We start from the raw sequence: 23,899 nt of genomic DNA on the forward strand, positions 1-23,899 counted from the left end.
GTTCTGCAGACCGGGCTTCTGTGCTGGAGAGAGAAATATGGAGATTTAATTCATGACTCACTGGCAGGAACAGACGGCCAGACGAGGCTTTTCTGTCTCATGACCGTCGTTGAGTTTGTAATAATCGCCTCAGAGGCTGTTTTTTGTTCGGACCTGTTTTTCTGATCTCTGCTCTTCATGGTCAGCCGGCGGTTCTGTTGCGCTCAGTTTACAGGTCCACTGCACTGCTGAAATCTGCCTGACTGGGTGGAAGTGAGGTTAGGAAGGAGTTTGATATGACGCAGTTTGAGACTCTGCAAACCAAGGATGCTGCTTGCTGCGCCCTTTTGGCCGACCAACGGAGGGGCCACTGGGAAGGCCCCAGTTAGCCCCGTATGCCAGTCCGTTCCTGGTAGAGACTGGATTCTAAACAGGGGCAGAAGAAACATTTGAGCTAATAACTGAGAAACTGAAGTGACATTATAAAACATACTGAGCTTATTTTAGTTCAGCATCAGTTTGAAATGTTACCAAACAACAAACTGTGAGTCACATCTGCTGTTCCTTGGAGCTCCACCTGTTAATTACCAGGTGTAATTATTATTATTATTATTGTCTTCGTTCTTCAGCTCATCTTCCTCATATCTGTGGTGTAAATTTGAGGCAATGATGCCTTTTAGGATTCACTGGGTTTATAACCCATTACTGGACAATCCTCTGTAAATGTCCTCTGGTTTCATGAAGGAAAGGTGGAAAAACAGTTGAAGCCCAAAACAAATGTCATGTTGTGAGAAATCACTGAGTTATTAGCATCTGGTGTTTTAATACATGGCTGCAGCTGTGCTCAGTTTTCTGGTTCAGTGACATTCCTTTGCAGGTCTTTCTGTCTTACCATCAGTACAAATAACTGAACAGAATGAGCCCGGGGCAAATACCTGTCCCAGGTGTTTGGCCAATCATCACCGTCCCCTCCTCGTCTCCAGGTTTATTTAATCCGGTGACGCCAGCAGAGACCAACAGAAGCAGCAGCATCCGCCGGACAGAGACGCCAAATCGGCCCAGCAGCTCCGGTCACCAGAGAGCCACCTTCATCATCACCTTCATCATCCTCCTGTAGAGGGTAAGACCCGCTGGACGCTCTTCTGCTCATCCATGGAGACATTTCTCACAGAAAACCAAATTCTCTGAGGGGGAAAGAGGAAACATTCACAGCAACAGAGCCACGTAGAAAAACAACCAAAGATTATTACCATCTATTTGCAAAATCACCACCACAACAAGCTTTTAACCATAAATTCTCCAGATGGAGGAAACTTTCACAAAAACTTTGTTAAAGTTTCATAAACTTTATGTTGACAGAAATTGATTTGGAGAAATTTTACTTCCCCAAATTGTAGCTATGTTACAAAATTATTTTTTTTTCAATTTGGTACAAAATCTCCACATAAATTTGCATTTTGGTGCATCTGATGATGAATTGTTAAAATATGATTCATGTTTTGATCAGTTACTTTTTACCAAATGCTTTTCTGCTCTTAATTGAGTCGTTTCCTGGATGGAAACTTTTTACTTTTACTTGAGTAAAAATATGTTGAACTATTGCTTCTCTAACTTGAGTAAAATTTGTGGTGTAAAGTTACCCTGAGAGCTTTACAGAATCAGAAACTTTGACTTTGATTCTCTGAGCTTCTATGCACCACAAATCTGGAACAAACCACCAGAAAACTGCAGAACAGCTGAAACACTGAGTTCCTTTAAATCCAGACTAAAAACTCAGCTGGTTAGAGCTGATTTGGAAACATAATCATGAAACATTGATCAATAATCTGATGTGCAAAATGTGAAGCTGTTGACTTTATATTTTTATGTTTTTATGATGTAACGCTCTTTGAAATGCCTTGTTGCTGAAAGGTGCTCTACAAATAAAATTTGATTTGGCTGATTGATTGTTGCCATGTCAGGAAACTTTCCAGGGTGCGTTTCTTAGGAAGGTCAAACTAAACCACAGAAGAACACACACAGCCTCCAGCTGTTTGTGTTGGCATCAGGCTGAGCACTGAATGCCAGCTGCTTCCTGTTGGACGTCGTTCCAACCAGAGTTTAGCTGCTTCGTCTGTTTGGTGTCAGGCTCTTTGTTACACAAGCAGTTTTGTGAGGTGACATGATTCAGCTCACTACCAGCGCTGCTGTTTGGATCAACCAGACTCACTACAGATCAAAACCAGGACCGGATCATTTTGTAGCCTCAGAATCTGGCAACAGATCAGAAAGAGTTGGAAGTTGCCAGATATTGCCATTAATCCACTTTAAGTTTTGGTTTAACATTAAAAATGTAACATTTCTGGGAGAAATCTGAAACAAATATCATCATTTCGGTCCTGCTGCTGATTCATCTGCCTTGTTGTCAGTAACTTTACAGCCTGTGTTTGTACAGAGGACATTTGTGGCCCCTGCAGGTGTCCCTGTGGCCCCAGGTGGCTTCCTCACCTCCAAGGAAGACAAACCAGCAACAGATTCTGCCTCAAAGGAATTCATTCATGACTGAAATAAAACGAGACGTTCAAACTTCAACAATAAACTTAGCAGAAAGTAAAAACTGATTTATGTTTCATATGATGTTCTGTTTTCCAGCTCTCTGATTGGTCGCCTCCAACATGCTCCGCCTCCTGCTCCTCTTCCTCTCTGCTGCCATGTTGCTGCCAGGTGAGTTCCTGCAGTTAGAAGCAGTTTCTGCTGAGTCAGTGAAGATGGAGGAACGGAGCTCCTGCTGCCATCTTGGTCTCCAAACAGACCAACTGATGCTGGTTTATTCATCTACAGATTGTCATGTTGCTGCCAGACTCTGGTTCTCATCTCATGTGTCTCTGTGTTTCAGGAGCTGCTGGACAGTTTAAAGTATTTGCTAGTAACACAGAGGTGGACATCAGCTCATGCCCCATCACGTACTTTGGACAGAAATACGAACAACTTTATGTGAGTAAAATGACTGGATGAACCTCTACTAATTATTGCTTAGTCAGACGCATGATGATGATGATGATGATGATGGTGATGGTGATGGTGACGATGATGATGATGATGATGATGATGATAATGATGACGTGATGGTGATGATGATGACGGTGATGATGATGATGATGATGATGATGATGATGATGGTGCTTCATCCTTACACTCCATTTCTCTCTGGTCTCCAAACTTTAACTCAGCATTACTGAAGGAAACTTTTCATCTGATTTAAAAACTAATTAAAGGTTTAAAATCAACAAACTTATAATATTTTTAGTTTTCTTTCAAAGTTAGAAATAAAGCAGCTGTTTGTCACTTCAGGTCTTTTCTTTGGTTTAAATGTTTGTTTCCTCTGCAGCTTCAGAGCTCTGAGTCTGCCTGCTTTTATTTTGAAGCAAACACAGGAAGTAGGTGTCCAGAGGATTTCTGCTCATTTAATCAGAAACTGATCTGTAGAGTTTTATTCCTCAGGACTTCCAGACTCTTTTCTCTTCTTGATGAATCTTTGTGGGTCGGTTTTTCTTTGACTTGTTGTGTTTCTGTTTTTTCAGCTGAACTTCACCAGTGACAACTTTGTTCTCTGTTTCACCGGCTTTTATGAGCCTGAGGGCAGAGGAGACTGCTTGGTGATGCTTAAAACAGTGAACACATACTTTTTACTTGGTAGTGTGCCTGACTATACTGAACAAGACATCCTCCAGAATCTGCCAAGCATTAACAACACTGGGGAGTGCAACATGTTCTTTATGATCTCTGCAGTAAGTTCTGTTCAGTGATTTAAATCTGTTTTCTGGTTTTAGAAAAGACTTAAACACAAAACATTGATGGAAGAATATGAATGAACTGATAGAACTGTATGAGCTGTTTACGTTTAGTTCTTATATTGTATTCATTGTTTAAATCGCCTATAGTATGTAATTATGTTTCATGCAAAGACTTTTTGTGAAAACCTTTTGACTGGATCAAACCTGCTGACTGTTTTTTTGTATTTTTTTTAGTACCGTTTTATTCTAGTAAACTTTGGATCACAAAGTGCTTACGTGGGTTCAGACCCATCAGTGGTAAGTCTTTACATCTTTTACAAAATACAGGAAAAGCTTTGAGTTAATAATTAAATATTGTCAGATCTAAACATCTACCTGAAGATTTTCCTGATTATTTTCAGTTTTTATCAAGATATCCTTTAGACTCCACGTCCACTGGAGTGGACATGATGTTTTTCTGTGATTAAACTACGCTGCTCAAAAAAATAAAGGGAACACTTAAACAACACAATATAACACCAAGTAAATCAAACTTCTGTCCACTTAGGAAGCAACACTGATTGACAATCAATTTCACCTGCTGTTGTGCAAATGGAATAGACAACAGGTGGAAATTATTGGCAATTAGCAAGACACACTCAATAAAGGAGTGGTTCTGCAGTTGGGACCACAGACCACTTCTCAGTACCTATGCTGTCTGGCTGATGTTTTGGTCAGTTTTGAATGTTGGTGGTGCTTTCACACTCGTGGTAGCATGAGACTCCACAACCCACACAAGTGGCTCAGGTAGTGCAGCTCATCCAGGATGGCACATCAATGCGAGCTGTGGTAAGAAGGTTTGCTGTGTCTGTCAGCGTAGTGTCCAGAGGCTGGAGGCGCTACCAGGAGACAGGCCAGTACACCAGGAGACGTGGAGGAGGCCGTAGGAGGGCAACAACCCAGCAGCAGGACCACTACCTCCGCCTTTGTGCAAGAAGGAACAGGAGGAGCACTGCCAGAGCCCTGCAAAATGACCTCCAGCAGGCCACAAATGTGCATGTGTCTGCACAAACGGTTAGAAACCGACTCCATGAGGATGGTATGAGGGCCTGACGTCCACAGATGGGGGTTGTGCTCACAGCCCAACACCGTGCAGGACGCTTGGCATTTGCCAGAGAACACCAGGATTGGCAAATTCGCCACTGGCGCCTTGTGCTCTTCACAGATGAAAGCAGGTTCACACTGAGCACATGTGACAGACGTGACAGAGTCTGGAGACGCCGTGGAGAGCGGTCTGCTGCCTGCAACATCCTTCAGCATGACCGGTTTGGCAGTGGGTCAGTAATGGTGTGGGGTGGCATTTCTTTGGAGGGCCGCACAGCCCTCCATGTGCTCACCAGAGGTAGCCTGACTGCCATTAGGTACCGAGATGAGATCCTCAGACCCCTTGTGAGACCATATGCTGGTGCGGTTGGCCCTGGGTTCCTCCTAATGCAGGACAATGCTAGACCTCATGTGGCTGGAGTGTGTCAGCAGTTCCTGCAAGATGAAGGCATTGAAGCTATGGACTGGCCAGCCCGTTCCCCAGACCTGAATCCGATTGAGCACATCTGGGACATCATGTCTTGCTCCATCCACCAGCGTCACGATGCACCACAGACTGTCCAGGAGTTGGCGGATGCTGTAGTCCAGGTCTGGGAGGAGATCCCTCAGGAGACCATCCGCCACCTCATCAGGAGCATGCCCAGGCGTTGTAGGGAGGTCATACAGGCACGTGGAGGCCACACACAATACTGAGCCTCATTTTGACTTGTTTAAGGACATTACATTAAAGTTGGATCAGCGTGTAGTGTTATTTCACTTTAATTTTGTGTGTGGCTCCAAATCCAGGCCTCCATTGGTTAATAAATTTGATTTCCATTGATGATTTTTGTGTGATTTTGTTGTCAGCACATTCAACTTTGTACAGAACAAAGTATTCAATGAGAATATTTCTTTCATTCAGATCTAGGATGTGTTATTTGAGTGTTCCCTTTATTTTGTTGAGCAGTGTAATAAAAATATTAGGGAATTGGTTATTTACATGATGCTTGTTATAGATTGGTTTATTATTAAGCAAAAACAATAAAGTTTAGACCCTTAAGTTGATACTAGTGAGTTTCAGTCATCCAGACGAGCATGTGACTGAAAACAGACGGGGAGGAGGAAGCTTCTGTTTTACTTCAAAAATATTCTTTATGTTCATAGCAGCACAGAAATTTTTTCTCTGTATATTTTTAAGTGTTTCCAGTAATAGTATTTGAAAGTATTTTGAACATTTTTCCTCTCATTAAATCGTAGGACTTTTTTTAAAGTTGAATGTCCATCCCAATGGACATCAGGACTTTGTGTTGGCTGTACAGCGCCTAATTATTCAGTGTTACTGTGCAAAGAAAGAAGCATGTGTGAACATTTCATAGCCAGTTTGTGATTTCATAATGATTTTCTGTTATTTTCTCAATGATGGAGTAAAAACTGTCAAACCTTCTTGAACTGACGGTACATCAAGAAATTTCTGATCCAGTGATTGGATGAGGAAAATAAGCCACAGGAATTAGATGGTAAATTGAGAAGTAAAGCATTCCCAGTTTTTCAGTGTCTCATCCAGAGAAGTTCAGCTTCACAGTGAATCAGTGGGTGTTGTTGTCCTGCTAGATCAAATTATCAGTCTGTAAACACAAAAATCTGAGAAAAAAGTCAGAGCCGACTGGATGCAAGAGGCCATAATACACAGAAAAACACATTTCTGCTGTAAGAAATGTAAAATCCAAACTGAAACTGCTTCAAGGTGTTCATAAAAAATAAAGGTTACATGGAAATAGCCAGCAGTTTGATAACTGTGTAATCTATTGTTATATGTTTACATCACTACAAATAATAGCATGTCAATACATCTGAAAGTTCAATGGCCATCACTACAGTCAAAGCTATATTTTATATTATTTATTCTCTATTCAGACATGCACACTGATAAACAAAACAGCAAAATCCAGTTTAAAAGGTTGAGACCATGAGTTATTGCATGAAGCTCTGCGGGGAAAGTATAGAAGTTTTCATGACGTTCTACGTTCATTTAGTCAAGATGTCCATTACAATGGACACCATGAAAAACATAGAAACATGAGACAAAAAACATATAGAAACATGAGACAGGAAAAATGTCTGTTTTGCTCTTTAGAGTAAAAATCAGCTGAGTAAAACAAAGTTTTGGCTCAAAGAAAGAAATGAGTTTTTATCAAGACATTTTTAATGAAATCAGTTTTTATTCTGTGTTGAGTCTCTGTGGTTCTGACTCTGTTGTTCTGCAGTTCCCCTGATTTTCTGGTGGATGGAAACAAAGTTTTCCCTCCGAGTGTTGCAAACCAGCAAACCTACGCAGATCTGAGCGGCTGCAGGTCATCAGGTCAGTGAACCTCTGAATCCAAACCTGAACTTTGAGATTCAGTGAAACAGTTTTTCCTCAGATAAACTGAGTTTCTGAGTTTTCTGTCTCTTCCTTCGTTTCTCAGGTGTTCTGTTCAGACCTGGAGACGTTGTCAGCTCTGATCCAAAACCTGCAGCACTCTCACCTGTTCTCAGTCTGCAGTCCTCCAGAATACCAGCTGTGGGCCCACGGAGCGTTGTCAAGGCAACGGCGTGTAAATATGGTCATTATTACTTATTTACACGCTCAAAGTCCTGCTACTAAAAACAGCACTGTGAAGGGTGCTTTATAAATAAAATTGATTGATTGATTTTGTATTTGAAAAGTGGGAAAGAGAAAAATGTGTTTTCAAATTTGACTCATGAAGTTAAATTTCACTGGAGCTGTGGTCTTTTTCACAGCAAGCATTAACTTTCAAGGAGCAGCAGGAAGTGTTAAATGAGCTTTTATTGTGAAGGAGAAGCATGAAGTGATAAATGAGCTTTTATTGTGAAGGAGCAGCAGGAAGTGAGCAACGGTGGAGAACAGATCAGAGATCAGTGAGGCTGAAATGAATCTTTCTGCACAGCAGTTGGTCTAAATCTGAGTCCTTCACATCAGTCAGACCTCAGTAACATACTGACTACTGATCCAGAGAGCTGGAGGAGTAGAGCGCCCCCTGGTGGCTATGGCCCCCAGCAACAGGTCTTGATGTTTGTTTCTGCCTCCACCAGCTGCTCCTCTGCCTCCTCGTTGGGCTCCGTCTGCACGGTGACGGGTCCGGCTGTGGTGGACTTCCAGGGCCAGCAGAACTCTGTGAAGGACCGGTGCTGGTACTCTCTGCTGAGGATCCCATCAGGCCCAGACTTCCAGGTTCTGGCCCACTTCCAGGAGAAGCGCCGTAAAAGAAGTGAGCTTCCTGGACGGCGTGACGCTGCGACTGAACGGGTTCACATCGGCCGTTGACATCCAGCTGAAACAAGGAGGCAGAGTTCTGGTGAGCCGCTGCAGACGCTTCATGGCTTCCAGCAGGGCCGTAATCTGGATCCTGGGGTTCTGGGGGCCCAGCCCAGGAACCTCTGGATTTATGAAACAAATGCAACTTTTTCTGCTGCTAAAGAGCAAACTGATACTTATAAGAGACTGACATGAAGTTAAAATAAAATCATTTTAAATGTTCACAACAGGAAAAACACTAGCAATGAATTTGATGATTAAATTTCCTAATTTAAAAGTTTTGATTAAAATAATCTTAGACTTTATAGTTCTTGTGGTTTCTTATCTCCTGAACCCCAAAAGAACTGAAACAGTTTTGAACTTTTTTTTCTATCAGCTTTGATCCTAAAGGACAACTTATAAAAATATTTTCTGAGTTTTAGCTGCAAACAAAAGTCAGATTCAGTTTTAGTTGAACTTTTTCAGTTGGTTCATAATTTATTTCAGTCATTCTGTGTGTGTTGTGGGGGGGGGGAGGGGGCGTGTGTGTGTGTGGTGAGTGTGTGTGTGTGTGTGTGTGTGTGTGTGTTTAAAGCTTTCCTCATGCTACAGAACCTTTTCAGAGCTGCTGAGTCACAGGTCCGCTGTAGTCTGAAGTTTGTAGGTGAAGCAGCGTCTCTCTGCTGCTTCACCAGCAGGGGGCGCCACCTTCCGAAGCCCCTCCAGACTCGCCTGCAGCTCCTTTTCTCAGACAGACCTCCAGGTTTCTGTGGCTCAGCCTCTGAGTTCTGACAGTCCGCTGTGTCTCTGTGGGTCGCAGCTGAACGGCTCGCCGCTGACCCTCAGCGGCTCGGTTCAGACGGGTCACGGTGTGAAGCTCTCCAAGGACCAAACTGGAGTCACTGTCCAGGCGTCCCTGTCCAACTTCTCTGCTTCTGTCTTCTTTGACGGCTCCACGGCTCAGATCCACCTGAAAGGTACAGAGCATCAGATGAGTTTGGTTCCTGAGGATCGCTGCTGTCCTGCAGTCTGATGCTGATTGTCTCCTCGCTGCGTCCTGAACCCGTCCAGGTTCTAATGGACTGCCTCTGCAGGGTCTGTGTGGAAACGCCAGCAGGTCTCTGAGTGAAGAGCGGCTCTCTGAGGACGGCTCCACCAGGTCAGACCTCCTTACCGACCGACCGCTGCTGGACGGACGGACTGCAGGTAAACTCAGGAATCGGTCCTGACCTTGTTGTGTGTCGCCCCCTAGCTGTGAGGCGCAGTACACCGACGCTACTGACACAACCACCAGCTGCACCAAGATGGCTGAACGGTGAGCACATTGATCCAGAACCTTTAGTCTGAGTTTCTCTCTGATCTCTGGGGGAAACTTCATGTTTCATGGTGTTTGATGCCTCGTGACGTCAGCTCTGATGGGAGACGAATCCGTTTATTGATCATTGATTGTCTCCATGTGGAGCAGCTGTAGCCTCCTGAAGGAGGCGCCCTTCTCCTCCTGCGGCGTGGACCCGGAGCCCTACATGGCCGCCTGCACAGACACTTTGTGCCGCTATCCGGATCTGGACGGCCTCAGCTGTCGGTTCCTGGAGGCCTACGCCAGAGCCTGCAGCCTGCAGAGCAGCGCCGCACCGGAGGACTGGAGGTCCAAGGCTCAGTGCTGTAAGACCTGCTGCCCTCCGTCTGCTCCATGAATCTGCTGCTGCTGCTGCTGCTTTTCACAGTAATGCATCTGCTCTGCAGCGCCCCCTGGGGCCGTCTGTCAGGACAGGACCTGCAGCGATCACGAGTTCTGTGGAGAGAAGACAGCTGGAGGAGAAACTCGCTGCTTCTGTCGGGCCATTTTTGCCTCCAAGTACAGACAGACGAGTCTCTTTGGGTAGGACAGCTGTGACCTGAGAACAGGCCTGAATGTTTGGAGGAACCCTCTGACTGCCTCTCCTCACCAACGCTTGTAACCTCAGGTGATCCGCCGGTCTGCAGGCAGAGCTCTACTTCTCTCCTCTCTGGTCGGGTGTCTCCTGGAGGACAAAGGCATCGAACTACTCTGTCTTACAGCTCAATGATCCGACCTGCAGAGGTCAGATGGACCAGCAGACCCACATGGTGACCTTCAGCTTCAACAGCACCGACCTCTGTGGGACTGAGGTCACGGTGGGTTCGCGCTCTGCTTCGGGATCTTGATGTGGAGGCAACTTTCACAGGTCAGGCTTTTGTACGGAGTTAATGTTTCTGTTTGCAGACCAACAACAGCAAACCATCTACAAGAACACCATCATGAACACAGAACCTCTTCCTCTGGAGGAATCACTCGCCAAAGACCAGGTCTACATCGGGTTTCCTGCGTTGAGACCCAGCCGGACATACAGACGGTGGCTTTCAGGATCAAAGACAGGTGGGTGTTGATCCCATCAGGTAAACTTGTGGTTTTAGTTTCAGAATCCGGTGAAAAAGATGCAGTAAAACATTACAGAATAGTTTGGTCAGTTTCTGTAGGAATAGATTGATATAACAGAGTCCAATCCTTTCTCTTATGATTCAGGTCAATGTGATTTTACAGATTTGGCCAAAAGCTTAAACACTCTATGAAATACTAGATGTAGCTACGCTGTCCTATCATAGATATATGTTGCATAGAAAACATAACTTTGAAGAGTTGGAAGCTTTTAGACTCCTGTAACTTGGGTCGTTCCTTCATCAACGTGTCCTGTAGCGTAAAGTTGAGCTGAATGCAGTTTGGTTCCCCTAACGAGATGAACCCGTCGTCATAGCAACATCGTGACGGCCCACAGCGGTCTGTTGACGAGGGCAGTGATTGGATGTGGCCTGTGAACAAGCAGGAAGCAGAGGGGAAATAATGGGAGGCAAAAAGGTGCAGAAAACCAAGACATAACAAAACCTACTAGAAAGAAAAGAAGCTCCGGTTAAGCTGACGTAAAAACTGAAACACCAAGGAGACGACCACAGCTAGCATCTCCATATGACAGTACAAACCTGCATGGATGCAGAAAGCAAAGTAAAATCTTTGAGCAGTCAGAAGTAGAAGCAGACTCCTGCCAGCTGTGTGTGTCCTCTGCAGCTCTGGGTTCAGTTCATCTCATCGGACCTTGGAATTACTCTCTGACCATGAACGCCTACACCGACGCCCACCGAACTCAAGCTGTGGCCTCAAACACCGAAGTTCGCCTGAACCAGAAGATCTGGGTGGAGCTGGACGCCGACGGCCTGGATGAAAGCCTGGTTGCCGTGGTGATGGACTCCTGCTGGGCGACGGACCAGGAATCGGCCAGCGCTAGCCGTAAACATTACCTGATCGAGAACGGGTGAGACCGCTGCCCATATTCAGCCTCTGTGACCTTTCTAACCTCTCTGATCCGACCACCAACGTTTGATTTGACGCTTGTGAGCAGTTGTCCAAACCCTGACGACCAGACGGTGAGCGTGGAGGCAAACGGAAGGGAACCTCCAACTCCTTCTCCTTCAACATGTTCCAGTTCACTGGGAGCTCAGCTCAGGTCTACCTGCACTGCAAACTGCAGCTCTGCATCAAACAGGAGAACACCTGCGTCAAGGTGCAGCTTCTCTGAATCTCACTCAACTTCAGCTTGGTTCTGCAGACCGGGCTTCTCTGCTGGAGAGAGAAATATGGAGATTTAATTCATGACTCACTGGCAGGAACAGACGGCCAGACGAGGCTTTTCTGTCTCATGACCGTCGTTGAGTTTGTAATAATCGCCTCAGAGGCTGTTTTCTGTTCGGACCTGTTTTTCTGATCTCTGCTCTTCATGGTCAGCCGGCGGTTCTGTTGCGCTCAGTTTACAGGTCCACTGCGCTGCTGAAATCTGCCTGACTGGGCGGAAGTGAGGTCAGGAAGGAGTTTGATATGACGCAGTTTGAGACTCTGCAAACCAAGGATGCTGCTTGCTGCGCCCTTTTGGCCGACCAACGGAGGGGCCACTGGGAAGGCCCCAGTTAGCCCCGTATGCCAGTCCGTTCCTGGTAGAGACTGGATTCTAAACTGGGGCAGAAGAAACATTTGAGCTAATAACTGAGAAACTGAAGTGACATTATAAAACATACTGAGGTCATTTTAGTTCAGCATCAGTTTGAAATGTTACCAAACAACAAACTGTGAGTCACATCTTCTGTTCCTTGGAGCTCCACCTGTTAATTACCAGGTGTAATTATTATTATTATTATTGTCTTCGTTCTTCAGCTCATCTTCCTCATATCTGTGGTGTAAATTTGAGGCAATGATGCCTTTTAGGATTCACTGGTTTTATAACCCATTACTGGACAATCCTCTGTAAATGTCCTCTGGTTTCATGAAGGAAAGGTGGAAAAACAGTTGAAGCCCAAAACAAATGTCATGTTGTGAGAAATCACTGAGTTATTAGCATCTGGTGTTTTAATACATGGCTGTAGCTGTGCTCAGTTTTCTGGTTCAGTGACATTCCTTTGCAGGTCTTTCTGTCTTACCATCAGTACAAATAACTGAACAGAATGAGCCCGGGGCAAATACCTGTCCCAGGTGTTTGGCCAATCATCACCGTCCCCTCCTCGTCTCCAGGTAGCTTTAATCCGGTGACGCCAGCAGAGACCAACAGAAGCAGCAGCATCCGCCGGACAGAGACGCCAAATCGGCCCAGCAGCTCCGGTCACCAGAGAGCCACCTTCATCATCACCTTCATCATCCTCCTGTAGAGGGTAAGACCCGCTGGACTCTCTTCTGCTCATCCATGGAGACATTTCTCACAGAAAACCAAATTCTCTGAGGGGGAAAGAGGAAACATTCACAGCAACAGAGCCACGTAGAAAAACAACCGAAGATTATTACCATCTTTTTGCAAAATCACCACCACAACAAGCTTTTAACCATAAATTCTCCAGATGGAGGAAACTTTCACAAAAACTTTGTTTAAGTTTCATAAACTTTATGTTGACAGAAATTGATTTGGAGAAATTTTACTTCCCCAAATTGTAGCTATGTTACAAAAAAAGTTTTTTCAATTTGGTCCAAAATCTCCACATAAATTTGCATTTTGGTGCATCTGATGATGAATTGTTAAAATATGATTCATGTTTTGATCAGTTACTTTTTACCAAATGCTTTTCTGCTCTTAATTGAGTCGTTTCCTGGACGGAAACTTTTTACTTTTACTTGAGTCAAAATATGTTGAACTATTGCTTCTCTAACTTGAGTAAAATTTGTGGTGTAAAGTTACCCTGAGAGCTTTACAGAATCAGAAACTTTGACTTTGATTCTCTGAGCTTCTATGCACCACAAATCTGGAACAAATAACCAGAAAACTGCAGAACAGCTGAAACACTGAGTTCCTTTAAATCCAGACTAAAACCTCAGCTGGTTAGAGCTGATTTGGAAATATAATCATGAAACATTGATCAATAATCTGATAAGCTGTTGACTTTATATTTTTATGTTTTTATGATGTAACGCTCTTTGAAATGCCTTGTTGCTGAAAGGTGCTCTACAAATAAAATTTGATTTGGCTGATTGATTGGCATGTCAGGAAACTTTCCAGGGTGCGTTTCTTAGGAAGGTCAAACTAAACCACAGAAGAACACACACAGCCTCCAGCTGTTTGTGTTGGCATCAGGCTGAGCACTGAATGCCAGCTGCTTCCTGTTGGACGTCATTCCAACCAGAGTTTAGCTGCTTCGTCTGTTTGGTGTCAGGCTCTTTGTTACACAAGCAGTTTTGTGAGGTGACATGATTCAGCTCACTACCAGCGCTGCTGTTTGGATCAACCAGACTCACTACAGATCAAAACCAGGACCGGATCATTTTGAAGCCTCAGAATCTGGCAACAGATCAGAAAGAGTTGGAAGTTGCCAGATATTGCCATTAATCCACTTTAAGTTTTGGTTTAACATTAAAAATGTAACATTTCTGGGAGAAATCTGAAACAAATATCATCATTTCGGTCCTGCTGCTGATTCATCTGCCTTGTTGTCAGTAACTTTACAGCCTGTGTTTGTACAGAGGACATTTGTGGCCCCTGCAGGTGTCCCTGTGGCCCCAGGTGGCTTCCTCACCTCCAAGGAAGACAAACCCAGCAACAGATTCTGCCTCAAAGGAATTCATTCATGACTGAAATAAAACGAGACGTTCAAACTTCAACAATAAACTTAGCAGAAAGTAAAAACTGATTTATGTTTCATGTGATGTTCTGTTTTCCAGCTCTCTGATTGGTCGCCTCCAACATGCTCCGCCTCCTGCTCCTCTTCCTCTCTGCTGCCATGTTGCTGCCAGGTGAGTTCCTGCAGTTAGAAGCAGTTTCTGCTGAGTCAGTGAAGATGGAGGAACGGAGCTCCTGCTGCCATCTTGGTCTCCAAACAGACCAACTGATGCTGGTTTATTCATCTACAGATTGTCATGTTGCTGCCAGACTCTGGTTCTCATCTCATGTGTCTCTGTGTTTCAGGAGCTGCTGGACAGTTTAAAGTATTTACTAATAACACAGAGGTGGACATCAGCTCATGCCCCATCACGTACTTTGGACAGAAATACGAACAACTTTATGTGAGTAAAATGACTGGATGAACCTCTACTAATTATTGCTTAGTCAGACGCATGATGATGATGATGACGGTGATGATGATGACGGTGATGATGACGTTGATGATGTTGATGATGATGATGATGATGATGACGGTGACGATGACGTTGATGATGATGATGATGAGTTGATGATGATGATGATGATGCTGACGGTGATGATGATGATTGATGACGGTGACGATGATGTTGATGATGACGATGGTGATGGTGATGTGATGCTGATGTTGCTGATCTCTTCTGATGCTGATGCTGATGGTGCTCTCCTCCCCTCCATTTCTCTCTGCTCTCCCTTTCTCAGCATTCTGAAGGCTTTTCATCTGATTTTCTAATTCAGGTTTTCAACATTATAATATTTTTAGTTTTCTTTCAAAGTTGAAATAAAGCTGTTTGTCACTTCAGTCTTTTCTTTGGTTTAAATGTTTGTTTCCTCTGCAGCTTCAGAGCTCTGAGTCTGCCTGCTTTTATTTTGAAGCAAACACAGGAAGTAGGAGTCCAGAGGATTTCTGCTCATTTAATCAGAAACTGATCTGTAGAGTTTTATTCCTCAGGACTTCCAGACTCTTTTCTCTTCCTGATGAATCTTTGTGGGTCGGTTTTTCTTTGACTTGTTGTGTTTCTGTTTTTTCAGCTGAACTTCACAGTGACAACTTTGTTCTCTGTTTCACCGGCTTTTATGAGCCTCAGAGCAGAGGAGACTGCTTGGTGATGCCTAAAACAGTGAACACACTTTTATCTTCAAAGTGTGCCTGACTATGAACAAACATCCTCCAGAATCTGCCAAGCATTAAGAACACTGGGAGTGCTTCGTGTCTTGAATCTCTGCAGTAAGTTCTGTTCAGTGATTTAAATCTGTTTTCTGGTTTTAGAAAAGACTTAAACACAAAACATTGATGGAAGAATATGAATGAACTGATAGAACTGTATGAGCTGTTTACGTTTAGTTCTTATATTTTATTCATTGTTTATATCGCCTATAGTATGTAATTATGTTTCATGCAAAGACTTTTTGTGAAAACCTTTTGACTGGATCAAACCTGCTGACTGTTTTTTTGTATTTTTTTAGTACACTTTTCTTCTAGTAAACTTGGATCACAAACTGCTTATTGGTTCAGACCATCAGTGGTAAGTCTTTACATCTTTTACAAAATACAGGAAAAGCTTTGAGTTAATAATTAAATATTGTCAGATCTAAACATCTACCTGAAGATTTTCCTGATTATTTTCAGTTTTTATCAAGACATCCTTTAGACTCCACGTCCACTGTGGACATGATGTTTTTCTGGGATTAAACTAATAAAAATATTAGGGAATTGGTTATTTACATGATGCTTGTTATAGATTGGTTTATTATTAAGCAAAAACAATAAAGTTTAGACCCTTAAGTTGATACTAGTGAGTTTCAGTCATCCAGACGAGCATGTGACTGAAAACAGACGGGAGGAGGAAGCTTCTGTTTTACTTCAAAAATATTCTTTATGTTCATAACAGCACAGAAAAGTTTTCTCTGTATATTTTTAAGTATTTCCAGTAATAGTATTTGAAAGTATTTTGAACATTTTTCCTCTCATTAAATCGTAGGACTTTTTTAAAAGTTGAATGTCCATCCCAATGGACATCAGGACTTTGTGTTGGCTGTACAGCGCCTAATTATTCAGTGTTACTGTGCAAAGAAAGAAGCATGTGTGAACATTTCATAGCCAGTTTGTGATTTCATAATGATTTTCTGTTATTTTCTCAATGATGGAGTAAAAACTGTCAAACCTTCTTGAACTGACGGTACATCAAGAGATTTCTGATCCAGTGATTGGATGAGGAAAATAAGCCACAGGAATTAGATGGTAAATTGAGAAGTAAAGCATTCCCAGTTTTTCAGTGTCTCATCCAGAGAAGTTCAGCTTCACAGTGAATCAGTGGGTGTTGTTGTCCTGCTAGATCAAATTATCAGTCTGTAAACACAAAAATCTGAGAAAAAAAGTCAGAGCCGACTGGGATGCAAGAGGCCATAATGCACAGAAAAACACATTTCTGCTGTAAGAAATGTAAAATCCAAACTGAAACTGCTTCAAGGTGTTCAGAAAAATAAAGGTTACATGGAAATAGCCAGCAGTTTGATAACTGTGTAATCTATTGTTATATGTTTACATCACTACAAATAATAGCATGTCAATACATCTGAAAGTTCAATGGCCATCACTAAAGTCAAAGCTATATTTTATATTATTTATTCTCTATTCAGACATGCACACTGATAAACAAAACAGCAAAATCCAGTTTAAAAGGTTGAGACCATGAGTTATTGCATGAAGCTCTGCGGGGAAAGTATAGAAGTTTTCATGACGTTCTAACGTTCATTTAGTCAAGATGTCCATTACAATGGACACCATGAAAAACATAGAAACATGAGACAAAAAACATATATAGAAACATGAGACAGGAAAAATGTCTGTCTTGCTCTTTAGAGTAAAAATCAGCTGAGTAAACAAAGTTTGGCTCAAGAAAGAAATGAGTTTTTATCAAGACATTTTTAATGAAATCAGTTTTTATTCTGTGTTGAGTCTCTGTGGTTCTGACTCTGTTGTTCTGCAGTTCCCTGATTTTCTGGTGGATGGAAACAAAGTTTTCCCTCCGAGTGTTGCAAACCAGGAAACCTACGCAGATCTGAGCGGCTGCAGGTCATCAGGTCAGTGAACCTCTGAATCCAAACCTGAACTTTGAGATTCAGTGAAACAGTTTTTTCCTCAGATAAACTGAGTTCTGAGTTTTCTGTCTCTTCCTTCGTTTCTCAGGTGTTCTGTTCAGACCTGGAGACGTCAGCTCTGATCCAAAAACCTGCAGGACTCTCAACTGTTCTCAGTCTGCAGTCCTCCAAAAACCAGCTGTGGGCCCACGGAGCGTTGTCAAGGCAACGGCGTGTAAATATGGTCATTTTTACTTATTTACACGCTCAAAGTCCTGCTACTAAAAACAGCACTTTGAAGGGTGCTTTATAAATAAAATTGATTGATTGATTTTGTATTTGAAAAGTGGGAAAGAGATAAATGTGTTTTCAAATTTGACTCATGAAGTTAAATTTCACTGGAGCTGTGGTCTTTTTCACAGCAAGCATTAACTTTCAAGGAGCAGCAGGAAGTGTTAAATGAGCTTTTATTGTGAAGGAGAAGCATGAAGTGATAAATGAGCTTTTATTGTGAAGGAGCAGCAGGAAGTGAGCAGCGGTGGAGAACAGATCAGAGATCAGTGAGGCTGAAATGAATCTTTCTGCACAGCAGTTGGTCTAAATCTTGAGTCCTTCACATCAGTCAGACCTCAGTAACATACTGACTACTGATCCAGAGAGCTGGAGGAGTAGAGCGCCCCCTGGTGGCTGTGGCCCCCAGCAACAGGTCTTGATGTTTGTTTCTGCCTCCACCAGCTGCTCCTCTGCCTCCTCGTTGGGCTCCGTCTGCACGGTGACGGGTCCGGCTGTGGTGGACTTCCAGGGCCAGCAGAACTCTGTGAAGGACCGGTGCTGGTACTCTCTGCTGAGGATCCCATCAGGCCCAGACTTCCAGGTTCTGGCCCACTTCCAGGAGCGGCGCCGTAAAGACATGAGCTTCCTGGACGGCGTGACGCTGCGACTGAACGGGTTCACATCGGCCGTTGACATCCAGCTGAAACAAGGAGGCAGAGTTCTGGTGAGCCGCTGCAGACGCTTCATGGCTTCCAGCAGGGCCGTAATCTGGATCCTGGGGTTCTGGGGGCCCAGCCCAGGAACCTCTGGATTTATGAAACAAATGCAACTTTTCTGCTGCTAAAGAGCAAACTGATACTTATAAGAGACTGACATGAAGTTAAAATAAATCATTTTAAATGTTCACACAGGAAAAACACTAGCAATGAATTTGATGATTAAATTTCCTAATTTAAACGTTTTGATTAAAATAATCTTAGACTTTATAGTTTTTGTGGTTTCTTATCTCCTGAACCCAAAAGAACTGAAACAGTTTTGAACTTTTTTTCTATCAGCTTTGATCCTAAAGACAACTTATAAAAAATATTTTCTGAGTTTTAGCTGAAAACAAAAGTCAGATTCAGTTTTACTTGAACTTTTTCAGTTGGTTCATAATTTATTTCAGTCATTCTGTGTGTGTGTGTGTGTTTAAAGCTTTCCTCATGCTACAGAACCTTTTCAGAGCTGCTGAGTCACAGGTCCGCTGTAGTCCTGAAGTTTGTAGGTGAAGCAGCGTCTCTCTGCTGCTTCACCAGCAGGGGGCGCCACCTTCCGAAGCCCCTCCAGACTCGCCTGCAGCTCCTTTTCTCAGACAGACCTCCAGGTTTCTGTGGCTCAGCCTCTGAGTTCTGACAGTCCGCTGTGTCTCTGTGGGTCGCAGCTGAACGGCTCGCCGCTGACCCTCAGCGGCTCGGTTCAGACGGGTCACGGTGTGAAGCTCTCCAAGGACCAAACTGGAGTCACTGTCCAGGCGTCCCTGTCCAACTTCTCTGCTTCTGTCTTCTTTGACGGCTCCACGGCTCAGATCCACCTGAAAGGTACAGAGCATCAGATGAGTTTGGTTCCTGAGGAACGCTGCTGTCCTGCAGTCTGATGCTGATTGTCTCTCGCTGCGTCCTGAACCCGTCCAGGTTCTGATGGACTGCCTCTGCAGGGTCTGTGTGGAAACGCCAGCAGGTCTCTGAGTGAAGAGCGGCTCTCTGAGGACGGCTCCACCAGGTCAGACCTCCTTACCGACCGACCGCTGCTGGACGGACGGACTGCAGGTAAACTCAGGAATCGGTCCTGACCTTGTTGTGTGTCGCCCCCTAGCTGTGAGGCGCAGTACACCGACGCTACTGACACAACCATCAACTGCACCAAGATGGCTGAACGGTGAGCACATTGATCCAGAACCTTTAGGCTGAGTTTCTCTCTGATCTCTGGGAGAAACTTCATGTTTCATGGTGTTTGATGCCTCGTGACGTCAGCTCTGATGGGAGACGAATCCGTTTATTGATCATTGATTGTCTCCATGTGGAGCAGCTGTAGCCTCCTGAAGGAGGCGCCCTTCTCCTCCTGCGGCGTGGACCCAGAGCCCTACATGGCCGCCTGCACAGACACTTTGTGCCGCTATCCGGATCTGGATGGCCTCAGCTGTCGGTTCCTGGAGGCCTACGCCAGAGCCTGCAGCCTGCAGAGCAGCGCCGCACCGGAGGACTGGAGGTCCAAGGCTCTGTGCTGTAAGACCTGCTGCCCTCCGTCTGCTCCATGAATCTGCTGCTGCTGCTGCTGCTTTTCACAGTAATGCATCTGCTCTGCAGCGCCCCCTGGGGCCGTCTGTCAGGACAGGACCTGCAGCGATCACGAGTTCTGTGGAGAGAAGACAGCTGGAGGAGAAACTCGCTGCTTCTGTCGGGCCATTTTTGCCTCCAAGTACAGACAGACGAACTCTTTGGGTAGGACAGCTGTGACCTGAGAACAGGCCTTAATGTTTGGAGGAAACCCTCTGACTGCCTCTCCTCACCAACGCTGTAACCTCCAGGTGATCCGCCGGTCTGCAGGCAGAGCTCTACTTCTCTCTCTCTGGTTGGGTGTCTCCTGGAGGACAAAGGCATCGACTACTCTGACTTACAGCTCAATGATCCGACCTGCAGAGGTCAGATGGACCAGCAGACCCACATGGTGACCTTCAGCTTCAACAGCACCGACCTCTGTGGGACTGAGGTCACGGTGGGTTCGCGCTCTGCTTCGGGATCTTGATGTGGAGGCAACTTTCACAGGTCAGCTTTTGGTACGGAGTTAATGTTTCTGTTTGCAGACCCACAACAGCCAAACCATCTACAAGAACACCATCATGACACAGAACCTCTCCTCTGGAGGAATCACTCGCCAAGACCAGGTCTACATCGGGTTTTCCTGCGTTGAGACCCAGCCGGACATACAGACGGTGGCTTTCAGGATCAAAGACAGGTGGGTGTTGATCCCATCAGGTAAACTTGTGGTTTTAGTTTCAGAATCAGGTGAAAAAGATTCAGTAAAACATTACAGAATAGTTTGGTCAGTTTCTGTAGGAATAGATTGATATAACAGAGTCCAATCCTTTCTCTTTATGATTCAGGTCAATGTGATTTTACAGATTTGGCCAAAAGCTTAAACACTCTATGAAATACTAGATGTAGCTATGCTGTCCTATCATAGATATATATTGCATAGAAAACATAACTTTGAAGAGTTGGAAGCTTTTAGACTCCTGTAACTTGGGTCGTTCCTTCATCAACGTGTCTGTAGCGTAAAGTTGAGCTGAATGCAGTTTGGTTCCCCTACGAGATGAACCCGTCGTCATAGCAACATCGTGACGGCCCACAGCGTCTGTTGACGAGGGCAGTGATTGGATGTGGCCTGTGAACAAGCAGGAAGCAGAGGGGAAATAATGGGAGGCAAAACAGGTGCAGAAAACCAAGACATAACAAAACCTACTAGAAAGAAAAGAAGCTCCGGTTAAGCTGACGTAAAAACTGAAACACCAAGGAGACGACCACAGCTAGCATCTCCATATGACAGTACAAACCTGCTGGATGCAGAAAGCAAAGTAAAATCTTTGAGCAGTCAGAAGTAGAAGCAGACTCCTGCCAGCTGTGTGTGTCCTCTGCAGCTCTGTGGTTCAGTTCATCTCATCCGGACTTTGGAATTACTCTCTGACCATGAAGGCCTACACCGACGCCAACCGAACTCAAGCTGTGGCCTCAAACACCGAAGTTCGCCTGAACCAGAAGATCTGGGTGGAGCTGGACGCCGACGGCCTGAATGAAAGCCTGGTTGCCGTGGTGACGGACTCCTGCTGGGCGACGGACCAGGAATCGGCCAGCGCTAGCCGTAAATATTACCTGATCGAGAACGGGTGAGACCGCTGCCCATATTCAGCCTCTGTGACCTTTCTAACCTCTCTGATCCGACCACCAACGTTTGATTTGACGCTTGTGAGCAGTTGTCCAAACCCTGAGGACCAGACGGTGAGCATGGAGGCAAACGGAAAGGGAACCTCCAACTCCTTCTCCTTCAACATGTTCCAGTTCACTGGGAGCTCAGCTCAGGTCTACCTGCACTGCAAACTGCAGCTCTGCATCAAACAGGAGAACACCTGCGTCAAGGTGCAGCTTCTCTGAATCTCACTCACCTCAGGATGTTTGACGCTAACACACTATGAGAGACAAAGTTCAGCTTTGACAGTCATTGAAATGCAGACTTGTCTGTCCTTCACTTCTAGACGTGTGGTGGAACTCGGAGACGCAGATCTGTCCGGTCCCAGTCTGGAGCTGCTGCCTTCATCAGCATGGCTTGGACTGCCTAGGTAAGACTGTCTGTTATTCTGACATATTATTATTATTATTATTGTTATTCACATTTATAATTGTTCCTTCCCATTAATCCTTTAGTGATTATCTCAGATGGGGTCAGTGGATCTTTAGCTTGAACTCTCCACTAGGGGTCGTAACTAGTCCTCTAGTTTACGGTAACACCGCTGGATCTTTAGACACGGTTGCAGGACCATGAAAATGAAAACCTCAAACTCTGATAGTCGTCACATCAATGGAGACAGAAATAGAAATGGACAAAGTTCCTGATGGTGTCAGGATCTGTGTTTTTCTGTGTTTATTTAGAGTTTTCTGTGTCCTTGAGTCTCTTCGTTGTCCTGTCCTCCCCTTGATTGTTCCCAGGTGTGTCTCGTTTCTGTGATTACCCTCCCGTGTATTTAACTCCACCTGTGTTCCTTGTTCCTCGTCGGGTCCTGTCAATGTCTAGTCTATTCGTTGTCAGTGTGTCCTTGTGCCTGCTGCTCGTTGTTTGGACTTCGTCATTAAAATCATCATTATTCATCTAACCTGGTTCCATCTGCTTCTGCCTCACCTCCTCACCACACCGTTTCATGACAGATGGATGGGAAGAGAGACCAAGCTTGAACTTTAACCAGGGTTTGTTTTTGTGACAAAATGTTGGTGTTAAGCTTTTTAAAGGAAGATTTCCTGAGTTTTGCACATAATGTTTGAGTTATTAAAATATGAGGGGAAAAACTTTTCATCATCTTGTAAAGCTGATGTCCAGTTGAACCACAGCAGTTTGTGAAGTCTGGTTCAAACTTTGCTCCTGTTGTCTTTTCAGGTGAAGGACCTCAAACTCCATGAAGATCCAGTCTGTGGACCGGTTCTGATCCAGACCCGGGTGTTATGAGGAAATCTCTGACACATAGCGGTTCTACTGCTGAGCGTTTCTTTGTATTAATCAAATGTGGTGAAGGGAAGTGAGTGAAACACTAAACTAATCAGAGTTTATAGTTGGTCTTCAATGAAAGAAGCTTTTTGATTCTCACCTTGTCTGAGCTCAACACATTGTAGATGTGAAACATCCCATAATGCACAGAGGAAAACAGAGAGCAGAATGAGGCTGCAGTGGTTCACAGTGAGCTTCAATGTTTCAGTCAGCTCTACAATCAGGAGGAATTTGATTTCATTTCTAGTCTCAATGATCAGTAAAGGTTTAGCAGGGATTGGTGGCTGTTACTGAGCCGTTTTTCTTCTTCTGAAGCTGAAATTTACAGAAACTCCAACATGACGTTTGTAGGTTGATGTCAGTTTTTAACATCTATAAAATTATTATCAAGTTGAGTTTTCAATTCAGAAAGTTAAAGCAGAGTTTTAACTCTTACAAATGTAAAACTGGAGCACTTCCCCCTCTTGTGGCTACAATTTGTATTACATACAAGCTTTAACTGGTCATTTGTTTTAATCCTTCTAAACTTAGACAGAATAAAAGCCATTTGAGGTCAAATAAATGATTTTTTTTTTTCCCATTCTGCTTTCGGCCTTTTGTAGTTTTTCTTCAGTCTTTGGATGGATTGTTGTTGTTTCTTGTTTGGTTTTCATGTTGGACATCTGATGTGCGGCGGCGACATAAAGATCAGCACTTTTGATTTCTAATCACTAAAATATTAAAGTGTGCAATGATGATTATTAATCAAACATTTTTAGTTTTTATAATAACTACTTTGGATGAAGGTGATTAAAGTTGTAATTCATGTTTTAATCAGCAAATAAACATTAAAAATAAAAGTCTGTATTTGGTCTTTTATTCATGTTGAATATCCAGGTCGGCGTGGGATATTTATGTATTTAGATTACAAAAGGCATTTATTTGACAAGATAATCAAAGTCTTTATTACTAAAGGTTTTGTTGAAATTTGA

At 44.0% G+C, this 23,899-nt stretch overlaps 2 protein-coding genes and 1 long non-coding RNA gene across 3 annotated transcripts; all 3 read left to right on the forward strand.

Moving 5' to 3' along the window:
- The first annotated feature begins 966 nt into the window (after positions 1–966).
- Positions 967–23,767, forward strand: LOC116724493 (alpha-tectorin-like). Its single transcript, XM_032570229.1, is given in 20 exon segments — positions 967–1,099; positions 2,611–2,682; positions 2,855–2,952; positions 3,540–3,746; positions 3,987–4,049; positions 17,279–17,372; positions 17,479–17,559; positions 17,562–17,604; positions 18,105–18,366; positions 19,063–19,219; positions 19,313–19,400; positions 19,494–19,556; positions 19,707–19,903; positions 19,985–20,119; positions 20,206–20,393; positions 20,482–20,633; positions 21,316–21,561; positions 21,649–21,811; positions 21,928–22,011; positions 22,821–23,767. Coding segments are annotated over 18 exon segments (2,370 nt in total). The 5' UTR covers positions 967–1,099; positions 2,611–2,633; the 3' UTR covers positions 22,821–23,767.
- Positions 10,114–11,716, forward strand: LOC116724593 (uromodulin-like). The gene is given in 5 exon segments (XM_032570369.1): positions 10,114–10,263; positions 10,352–10,504; positions 11,189–11,432; positions 11,520–11,563; positions 11,566–11,716. Coding segments are annotated over 4 exon segments (537 nt in total). The 5' UTR covers positions 10,114–10,263; positions 10,352–10,386; the 3' UTR covers positions 11,697–11,716.
- On the forward strand, positions 12,694–14,637 carry LOC116724613 (uncharacterized). The gene is made up of 3 exons (XR_004340162.1): positions 12,694–12,816; positions 14,312–14,383; positions 14,556–14,637. It is a non-coding gene; the product is annotated as an uncharacterized LOC116724613 (long non-coding RNA).
- Positions 23,768–23,899: the final 132 nt, after the last annotated feature.

This window comes from Xiphophorus hellerii, chromosome 8, assembly GCF_003331165.1.
Source record: "Xiphophorus hellerii strain 12219 chromosome 8, Xiphophorus_hellerii-4.1, whole genome shotgun sequence".
NCBI classification, from domain to species: Eukaryota; Metazoa; Chordata; class Actinopteri; order Cyprinodontiformes; family Poeciliidae; genus Xiphophorus; species Xiphophorus hellerii.